The 10,947-nt window shown below is 48.7% G+C and overlaps 1 protein-coding gene across 5 annotated transcripts in view; it reads left to right on the plus strand.

The window, feature by feature from the left end:
* The window catches only part of SSH2 (slingshot protein phosphatase 2), a 246,847-nt gene extending 238,525 nt beyond the window's left edge, over positions 1-8,322 (plus strand). For 4 of the 5 annotated variants that reach the window (XM_025280957.3, XM_025280956.3, XM_025280958.3 and 1 more), the window contains one exon: positions 1,340-8,322. In XM_025280957.3, the coding sequence (XP_025136742.3) occupies positions 1,340-3,367 (2,028 nt within the window). In that variant the 3' untranslated portion in view covers positions 3,368-8,322. The remainder of the gene's footprint in view (positions 1-1,339) is intronic. The other variant, XM_025280960.3, reaches the window with a different exon arrangement.
* The last annotated feature ends 2,625 nt before the right edge of the window (positions 8,323-10,947 follow it).

Below are 10,947 nucleotides of genomic sequence, written 5' to 3' on the forward strand. Positions count from 1 at the left end.
ATGAAGTCATTTAATGATTTCAGTGGAGCTGACTAGAGTCTTGACATCTCCTGATACCCACCTACTTAAATTTACCACCTCATATACTCATCATGTTTCTTCTCTCTTCTTAACCAACCCAGGGCAGTTGTTGCCTCTGCTTCTGTCTTCTCTTCTCCCCCAAAATTATGCCTCTATTTCATTTCTACCGGGAGACCAGAATGCCCAAGCTCGCCTTTGGACTAATGGGTGCAGCGGCTCTGACAGAAATAGCTTTTCTGCAAAGTTCCTGGTCATATGAGCACTCTCTCCACAGCCCCTGCACCATACTGGGCCCGCTGTGGCTTCTCTCCCAGCTTTGGCAAGTTGGCCTCTGCCTGATGTCCCAGCACATTTCTCCCAAAGGCATAACTGACCTTGCTAGTCTGCACTAGCTCTGACTCTTATGAAGGCGAAAGACCAGAACAATTCCTAGGGAAATACTGTACTTTGAAAATTTACAAAAATGCTGCCACAATAGATTGAGGCGCAGAACGATGTTGCTTTAAGAGACATCCAAGGGCCATCTCTGAATTCTGAGATTCTTAACTGTTTTACAGTAGGGCTTGATTTCGCATTGGCCAGTTTTCTTTGGCTTAGTTCTAAACCCATCTGGGGACTTGTAACTGGTGGAACAGTAAAATATCAGAGTCACAGTTCCTCAGTGTGCTCAGGTATGTGGCTGCATCGGCCACGGAAGGAGCCCCATGAAACATAGGAATTGTGCTCACATGCTGGGGTGCGGCCACTGGGAGAAGCAGGGGGAGGAGTGGATGAGAGCTGGCAAGACAGAGGACAGAAGAGAGCAGTGAGACTCCAAGTCAGACATCCATCTCCCTCAGACTCTGGGCATATGTAAGGCGGCCACTGAGCCCTTCAGTGGAACTCTTCCCCTTGAACCAGATTAGGCCAGAAGTTGATAGGCTAGAGAGGAAAAGTTTCGTTTACCCCAGGATGGCCTGAATCTAGAAGGCTCAGGGTCTTCAGAAAATAAGGATTATAGGAGCCTCCAGGGCTACTTACTGTTTACTTTTGGAGCAAGCTATTGGAACAGAATTCTATTAGAGCAAACAGAACAAAAGTTTAATAGGCAGTGACACGATGTATGACTAATTTTGTATCTCTGCCTTTGGTAAATCTGTTCTTTTCTTGTACCATGAAATAGAGCGTAACCCCAGGCAGAGGACAGTTCCAGGCACCCCATGATTTGTGTCCTCAGAGCCAGAAGGTTCTCCTGGATCAGAAGCTAGTGAGCAATCAGTCTGGCTCTTTCAATCAGACTCCAGTTTACCATAACCTTCTCACTGTTCCCTCTTCTTAGGCAATCTCAGAACAGGTCAGCCCGGACATCTTCATGCAGCCGCACTCAGAAAATGCAATGTCAGTCAAAGAAATCGTCACTGAGATTGAATCCATCAGTCAAGGAGTCGGACAGATTCAAGTGAAAGGAGACGTGCTGTCCAACCCATGTCACACACCAAAGAAGCACATCGTCCACGAGCTGCCCCTGGAGAGGGCCCAGGCCACCGAGAACAGACCTGGAAACCTGGAGCAGAATGAAGGTTCCTGCCCAGCCCAGCCTGAACCAGCCAAAGACTCAGGGAAGGGAGACCCCGAGGGGTGCCCAGGCGCACACTCCTCCACCGCGGAAGTAGAAGAAGAGGAACCAGCGGAGGGGGAACAAGAGCTCTGGGGTCCCGGGATGCCTCCGGGTGCCAAGTGGTATCCCGGGTCCGTGAGGCGAGCCACCTTGGAGTTTGAGGAGCGCCTGCGGCAAGAACAGGAGCACCATGGTGCTGCCCCTGCGGGGATCTCGCTGTCCACTCGCAAGAATTCCAAGAACGATTCTTCGGTGGCAGACCCGGCAGCGAAAGGGAAGAGTGACGAAGCCGCCCCAGAACTGTCATATGTCCCCAAGGAGCCAGAGACGGGCAGGGGCCAAGGGCGATGCGGTGGGTCTGAGTCTGGCTCTTTACCACGTCCTGAGCAGCTTGCCATCGTCCCGGCCCCTGATCTGCGGGAGTCTCACCCGGCGCCAGCAACTCAGGATGGCCCACAGCACGAAGGTGTCCTGCGGGAGCCGAGGACTGTGGTCTCAGGCCAGGGGCCGGAGACACCAGCGGCCCCTGCTCCCTTTCCCAAGAAGATAGAAATCATTGAATACACCTACACAGCCACATCCCCTGATCCCGGGCCAGGGTGGGAAAGAGCCAGCAGTGAGAAGAGTGGGGTGCAGGGACTGAGGACAGTGAAGGTGGAAGAGACCCTCACTGTCCTCTGTGCTCTGGATGAAAATCTGAACCGGACGCTGAGCCCCGACCAGGCTCCTCTGCACCTCAGAGTGCTACCTCCGCCTCATTCTTCCTCTCCCCAGCACGAGCACAGCAGGCCGGTCAACCTGCCCCCTACCCTGAGCAGCCCAGCAGCGCCTGTTGTCAGTCCCACGGCCCAACCATGTGGCGCCAGCCTGGATCACCTGCACCCCCAGACGGTGGTTCACCTGGAAGGCTTCACAGGGCAGAGCAGCACCACAGACAGCGAGCCCTCCACGGAGCAGGGCAGCTGGGAAGAAAGTCAGGAGGGCCCCCTCTCCAGGGCCAGTGAAGTGCCATATCAGGGCTCCCAGTTCAGTAGCGAAGACCTGCATTTAATCAGCCAACTGGGTAATAATATCGGGGAGCAACCAGAAAAACTGGACCCAACATCTGTAGCCCATCAGCTCCCACACAGCTCCAGTAGCGACAGTATAGAGAGTCCCAGTCAGAGCCCCAGGGTGGTGAAGGGACGCGCTAAAGAAATCGAGTCCCGAGCAACTTTCCAGGTAGGGCTCCCCAAGCCACCCCAAATGAGGCGTTCAGCTTCCCTTGCCAAGTTAGGTTACTTGGACCTCTGTAAAGACTGTTCGCCAGAGAGGGAGCCTGTCTCCTCTGAGTCCCCTCATCTCAAACTGCTTCAGCCCTTCCTCAGAATGGACTCGGGCATGGAGGCCCAGGAGCCCCCAGAAAACCCAGACACTCCCCAGAACCGAGAGCCCACCAAGTATTTCATAGAGCAGCTCAGAACCACAGAGTGTATCGCGCAGAGCAGGCCAGTGGAGAGGCCCCTTGTACAGTATGCCAAAGAGTTCGGTTACAGTCAGCAGTGTTTGCTCCCCAGGGCAGGACCTGAATTGACTAGTTCGGAAGGAGGCCTTCCTTCGGTACCGACCCAGGGACTGCAGGACACCAGCCCGGCCCCGGGGCTGGCTGTGGCGCCCCGAGAGCAGCACGGCAGAACTCACCCCCTTAGGAGACTGAGAAAAGCAAATGATAAAAAACGGACAACCAACCCCTTCTATAATACCATGTGATTCTGAGCCTGTACACGTGACTTTCTAAAAGAAATGTTTGTAAAAGGGGCAGGTGTAATACGTAAGGAACCATGCACTTTATTGGTTAATTTTATAATATTTTGGTCGTTTTACTGTTCCTGGCGCATGCAGGGTTTGTTCCCCACCCCCACCCCGTGTGTGTGAGAGAGAGAGTTTGATTTGGACGGCAAGACCATTTTGGTTTTTTTTGTTGTTGTTTTTTTTTTGGAAAATTCAAACCTCAAAAAAATACTCATTTTCAAAGAACACCTTTATCCAAGGCAACGTGCTGTTTTTCAATCAATTGCCACCTGCTCCTCATTTTGCCCTCCTAGGAAAGGCCTGCTGGCTTGATTGAGGAAGGAAGCAGATGAGGGGAGGGTGGGATGAAGCTGGAAATTGGAAGCGCTGCCCTGGGCCTGTGTGATGAGGGTTTGGTCTCCAGACCTGATGCATTGGATTCAGATTTGCTGAAGGGGGCAGCCTGACGTCAGCATGTTCTCAGCCCAGCCCATTGGGAGTTCCCGAGGTGGGCAGGCTCTGCTTTGCTTTCAAAGAGGGTCTTCTAGAATTCATCTCTTCTGGTCTCCAGAGTGTATCATTATAAAAAGGCATGATAACGGCTGGCTTTGTAAACCTATCAAGCAAATACTTTTTTTTTTTTTTACCCCAAGCAAATCATTTTATTAAATTTAAAATGACCTCCAAATGAAATCCAAGAGGTCCTCTGTAAAGGGAATCCAAATAAGAAGAGGTGAAATTGGGGGTGGAGAGGTGGTCACGCCCAGTAGCTTCTGGGTGGATGGACTCCACTAAGGTGGTCATCCTACCCTTTCTTCCCCTCCCCCTCTTCCCCTCTACCCCCGGAAATGTGCTCTGCAGCATCCTCCCAATGAGAAAACACGATAGGGACAAGTTTGAAAAACAGCAGCTGAAAATGTGTTTGTGTTCTAAAATGAGTACAAATGTAGGGTTTTAACCCTTTCGTTACTTGAATAATTCTGCGGGCCTTTTGAGTTTCATGGCCATATTTTTCCAATTTATTTTCCTCCCTCATGCTGTTTTTCCCAGCGCTGCCTAACTTTTTAATTTCATAGATATTTGAATTGTTACATGACCTATGTATAACCTCCATCGAATGCAAAGTTTTTCTGTTTATTATCACTGTTAACACTTGACATAAGTTTTCTTTTTTTCTTTTCCTGGAAGATTTGTTATTTCTCTAGTTTATATACAGTATTTATGTACATAATGTCCTCACTTTGTTACATTGTTTTGTTGTTAATGTTGTAGGGTCTTTTTGATTTATCCATTTTAAGAAGGAGTAAAGCTGCAACTGGAAGACATACAGATACCACAGAAATAAAACTCATGGGTGTTGGTAGGAATCTGCAGAGAATCTATGGACAGTGGTATAATTTAAATGGAGACTTCTAATCACCAGCTCCTGCCAAATTATGTGTTAGTAACTTCCTCCTCAGAGAAACCCCCAAAGGCTCCCAATTAGATTGCAGCGTGACTGAAGGCTGATGCCTCTTTGAGACTGAAATCCCAGAACATTGGCTGAATCAGAGCCAGGGAGCATATGTGAGTGTTACTGCTGCCCGGGTCAGAAGCCCCTAATGGATTGGGCTGAAGAGCCACAGGGAGGCCTCAGCAAGGGCAGGTGCCCCTAATGACCACATCTAGGATGCTGTTGCTTTGCTGCTATTGTGGAGGTCCTTAACGCAGGAGCACCTGCCGTAAATACCGTTTCAGCTTCTTACAGAACACATGTTTAGCCCGGAAGGAACGCCTTCTGCAGCTCCTCAGAACCAAAGAGGTCTACAGATTGGCTTCCTGTGTGCTTTGGTCGATGGCCACATCGCTGAGAAATACACCAAGCACAGAGCTGAGGTTTAGGTTTGGGGTTCATCACAGCACTGAGAGAAGACGACAGATTCACAGGCTGTGAATATGATGTCAGAGGCCAGAGCTCGGTGAGGACAGGGTGACCCAAAGGAGACAGCAGAGGTGGGCTGAGGCCACTCCTAGGTGCTCAAGATGAGCTGTGAATCCAGTTGCCGTGAGGAGGCCGCGGTTGGGTCTGACGTCCCTGCCAGGAGGCCAATTAGAAACCTCCTAAGTGTTTTTTAAGGTGTAGTAATGATAGGTACCTGTGCTGTTCCAAAATAGTTTCTTCAGTGTTCAGATGTGTCATCCACACAGTTTTGTGACTCCTGGATATTTAATGTGTTGTAAAGTGTTCTGCTAGGCGGCATGTTCCAGTGTGAGGAGACTTGCAAGACAGGGTTAAGAATTTCCAGGGCTCATCCATTAACACTTCCCTGTCTGGTTGAGGCAGTTCCATCACCAAGATGATGGGGAAAGGACAGGAAACTGCGGGGTTGGGAAGAGGAGGCTTGGCATGGAGGTAAAGAGTCGTGTCCACTCGGTGACTCCCCTGAGATGGTGACATCCCTCATATCAAGAAGGACACACCTGGGTGTCTGCAGTATTGCACTGTTCTCGCCATGGTGTTCAATGCTCACTCTCACTGCATTAAATAACAGCAGAGATGCGGGGGGTTGGGGAACCCTCAAACGCTGTGAAGAAAGAAACTTTTTTTTAAGCATCGAGGAAATGGTCTTGCTCTGCCTTTTTTTAAAAATAATTATATTTTTTAATCATTTAATTTACCTGCCTAAAGAAACATTCTCTACATGAGGTCTGTAATTCAAGCATGCCACGGGGTTTTGCCAGCCCTCAGACTCCCACAACTGAGTGTTCTTGTGCTATTTACGTAGCTGAGTTCTGTCCAGGGGAAGTCCATGATAGCCTATCAACAACTTTCCAAACTGTATTCTCTTCAAACGGTCTGATAATCTCGGGTGACCTATTTCCCTTTTCTGTTCATGGAAAACTCAGACCCAAAGCAGCAGGTCTGGGCGATTGACAGAGATGAGTAGAAGTTTTGACCTCTCGCTCAGTGCCTCTTGTTCTCTATACTTTGAAAACTACCATAGCCTGACTCAAAATTTATTCTGGAGGGCTGTGTGATTGTGTGTGCGTGTGTGTGTGTGTAAAAAGTCACATTGTGGTGCATGGGGTGCAAGCCCCCGGGCACACAGATTTTGAGCTGCAATCTGGATGGCGCTCTGGTCAGCAGGAAAAGCCCCCCCTCTTTGATTTTAGAAACAACGTAGGCGCGGTGTGTGCTCTGGCAGACGTAGGACTGTTCTGTAGTCATCCTCATCTCACCTCATTTGGATGGCCTTTCAGATTCCGAATGTTTGGGATCATTCCTAACATTTCAGGCTCTTTACCTAGCATTCTCCTGCTTCTGTACCTGTATCCCAGCTGGCATTTCCTCTTTCTTGTTTTGGGAACTACCAAGAGCCCCAAGGACAGTCTGAGGATGACCACGCAGGCTCTGGGGTCCCCCCTCCTGCTAAAAGGCCCCGGACAGATGCCGTCAGATAGACCTGAAGTTGCTGAGAGTAGCAACTCGCAGACATCTTCCTTTGCTCCAGCTGAGGATTTCAGTTCTGAGGTGGTCTAGCTATGTTTAGTAGAGATTGTTTTTTTTTTTTGGGGGGGGGGGGTGGGAGTTATTTCTCTCTCTAAGAAAGCATTATGCAAAAAGGGTCATTTTCAAGGGCATTTTCAATTTTTAAAATAAAGCCATTCTTTGGCTTTTTTGAACAACTGTCTGTGGATACTTTGTTTACATTGTGAGTATTAAAAGGAGCATCATCTTGATGGCCGCTCCCTCTCCTCCTCCAGGCACCCGCCCTGGCCATCCTCACACAGACCAAGGCCCTGTGGTCAGCCCTCATGGGGAAGTGGGGGCCACCTGGAGCTGATTTCCATCTGTGTCCTGCACTCCCGGCCAACACGCTGTATGGAAACAGTCGTCATTTCCTCAGTGATGCTGTGGTCTTATAGTGATGGTTGTAATGGTGAATGGCTAGTGTTGTTTTTCAATTTTGTTTTGCTTTTTGATGGTAGATGAGATGAAATCTTAGCTCTTTCTTTCAGCACCAATCCAACTTAAGAGCATCTTGGATTCATTTTCCCTTCCAAACTAAAAGATCAAGGCATGTATTAGGCATAAATTTATTTACTGCCTCAACTCATCCAGGGGCCGTATTAGAATGAAAATTTGCCTGCCACCAGAGCAGGCAGCTGCACACTCCTAACCCTTCTCCAGGGCTTGGGGTCCCTGGATGCCATGGAGGGCTATTGCAAGATGCTTCTGTATTTTAATAGCCTGGAAGTGGAGGGTGACTGGGCCTGGCTCCTGCTGTGAAAAGAGAACCAGCCTCATTTTCTCAGTGCCCCAGAGATCTGGGGCAGAATTTCTAAACTGGAATCAGCCCTCAGCGGCTTGAAGATGCCCCAGGAGGTATGTGACTAGGGCCACCATCTGTGTCCTCACAGTGGCACTAGCAGCCGCCTCCGATACCCGGGACTTACCTCGAGCTGATGACTCAGTCTGGAAGCTGGGCAACTAACTGGCCCTGAAATGTTTCCCCATCAGTAAGTCCACAGGGAATTGTTTGGCTTTTATGTTCTATTGGAATTTGGTTTGCTTGGCATAGCTTAAGGTGCCTTTTCTTTTTTCCTTTCTACTTTGTTTTGTAGGACTTGTAAAGGTAGAAAACAAGTCCCCAAAGCCCCTCCCACTGACTGTTAACCTTTGCCCAGGCAATCCCAAACTTTTATGCTCACATTTTATTAAATAAAGCAGGTGCTCCCTGGAATCTCTGGGACCTTTTTGAGGCATTTGAAGCAGAATATAAAGAGTGGTCTCATCTCCTTCCTTAATCTTCCTGCTGGTTGGGATGTTCCACTTGTATCATAGATTTTTTATTATTGATGTGCTCCGCTGTTTTTAAATGTGAACTTGTGCGCAAATGTGCAGATTCAATGTTCTTGTTACAGATTGAATAAATTTTTATTTTGAAGATGAAGTGTGTACTGGATCAAGTGCAACAAAAGAGGGGGTGGTGAGAAGGTGGGATTGGAAGAGAACACTGATGGTAACCATGAATCAATTCTCACTGATTGCTCTCCCTCCCCATGAGATAGCTGACTGCTGGGGAAAATAAAACTTTCTACCTCTCACAAAACAGGGACTGGATGGGAAATGGGGTCACCAAAGGGTATTTCAGATAGTGTGGCTCCAATCAAGTGACCAGGCTGGGAACTTGCCTGGTCAAAGAGGCTCTTGTCAAAGCCACCACCTAAATGTTAGAATGAATAAGCAAAGGAACCAAAATTCCTCTGCCATCTGTGGGACAAGGTCTGCTCAGGACAGCTGCCGTGACCTGGCCCAGCAGAGACTGGATTTCTTGGGTAGATGACCTCTCTGGACATGAATGAGAGTTCACAAGCTTTTGTTCGGCACAAGGCACCTCAGCTCACGGAAAGGTTTCTAGAAATGGGACATGACTTTCCAAAGTAAAAGCTTTAACCCTCTCCCACCGTTAGAAAAGAAGCACTTAATGTCAATGGTAGAGGAAGAGAGATGGGGCCAAAGAGCAGCTCTCCAATAAAACAGGCTGGGGACAGGGCAGGGAGGGGAAGAATTCCCTGGTGGTCCAGTGGTTAGGACTCTGAGCTTTCACTGCAGAGGGCGCAGGTTCAATCCCTCGTCAGGAAACTAAGATCCCACAAGCTGCACGGCACAGCCCAAAAATCCACAACAAACCAGGCTGGGAGGGAAGGGGTCTCCATTTCTCCCACCCCTCCAACAGACCCATCATGAGATATTTAGTGATGCCGTTCATCACATACAAAGCAGTGCTACCATCTAGGGAAAGCTCCATTTCCAGAGAAAACACTGCCTTGTCAGTGTTTTATGGATGATATGAATCATCCATATCAAATGAGATGAGCACACCACTGGTGTCTGGCTCGAGTGCCAGAGTGCCTGATGATGAAGGCAAGGTCATTTCACAAAATATTCCAGAGGTGCCTGGAGTCCCTAACCCTGATCAGTCGTGGCTTTCTATGCCTGTCTTCTACGGATTGCAGTTTAGATGGATAACAGCCGGGGAAAGCACTAAGTCCAAGAAGCTTCTTCCACTGATTGATTCTTTGTACCTTGGCTCCACTCACCCATGGCTCTGCCAGGCCTTGGCAGCCAGAAGGCTAGAGGGCAGGGCTGAGCCTTACCAGCTCTAAACAATATCTGAGTTCCTGCTCCTGTACCTGGAGAGCACACCTCCCCCGCTTCCCAAGTGATGGAACTGAAGGCAGAATGGATTGAAGGATTCCTGCTTCCTAGCCCCAGACCCTTCCCTCTAGAATGGAGCTCCTGGCTCTCTCTAAAAAGGAGAAAAGGAGAGGAGAGAAGAAAAAAATGCCATTTCAAGGTAGGAGACAGCATGTCACGTAGCTTTTCTGCCAACAAGTGGTGCAGAGTTGGAAAGAACCTAACCCAGCCCTCTTCATTATACAGCTCAAGAAAGGTGCAAAAATAGGGTGACTGAGCAACGGCTAAAACTCCAGTTTTGTAGTTAGTCCATGCGTCCTTTCCTCTGTGCCACAAAACGTAACTCTTGGTATCAGCATTTGTGAGACAAAGTGGCATTCTCCTTCAAGGAGAGACAGAAATGCATGGTGCTGGGCTTCCCTGGTGGCTCAATGGTAAAGAATCCACCTACCAATGCAGGAGACGTAGATCCAATCCCTGATCTCAGAAGATCTCACATGCTGCAAAGCAACTAAGCCCATGCACCACAACTATCAAGCCTATGCTCTAGAGTCCAGGAGCTGCAGCTACTGATGCTGCACACCCTAGATACCGTCCTTCACAACGAGAGGCAACTAGAGAGGCCCCGACGCGCCACAACTAGAGAAAAGCCCAAGCAGTAACGAAGACCCGGCACAGCCAAATCAATTAAAATTTTAAAAAAAAGAAATGCATGGTGCTGAAAAGCATGACCCAGACACCAGAACTCTTGGGTAAGAATCTCAGCTCTACTATCTCAGTTTCCTGCCTCAGTTTCCTCATCTGTAAAACACGGGTAATAATAGCACCCATCTCAGAAGACTATTATCAGAATGGAATTAGTAAGTGTAATGTCTGTAATACAGTGTGTAGCTATTGTTATTAAGGAGCTACTGAGTCCCTCAGATCTTTTCCTCCTAATCATGTGCCTGGAATCTTTAGGTAAAAGGGAGATTCTTCATAAACTACTCTTATGCCCCACTCCAATGCCATAATCATTCCTGAAGTACCCATAACAAGTGTCTGGCCCACAAGCCACTGAATACTTGGACTCTTCCTGAGAAGCCTTCTGATCCGTTTGAGGTTCCCACCACCTTCCCTCCCTTTACCCCTAATGCTGACCTCTACCTTCTGGAAGGCTGTGTTCCATTGATTTCCAGGTGTGTCCAGAGAAAAACTTCCCTGGTGGCTCAGATGGTAAAGCATCTGTCTACAATGCGGGAGACCCGGGTTCAATCCCTGGCTCGGGAAGATCTCCTGGAGAAGGAAATGGCAATCCACTCCGGTATTCTTGCTTGGAAAATCCCATGGATAGAGGAGCCTTGTAGGGTATAGTCCATGGGGTCGCAAAGAGTTGGAC

The sequence above is a fragment of the Bubalus bubalis genome, chromosome 3 (genome assembly GCF_019923935.1).
Source record: "Bubalus bubalis isolate 160015118507 breed Murrah chromosome 3, NDDB_SH_1, whole genome shotgun sequence".
Taxonomy (NCBI): domain Eukaryota; kingdom Metazoa; phylum Chordata; class Mammalia; order Artiodactyla; family Bovidae; genus Bubalus; species Bubalus bubalis.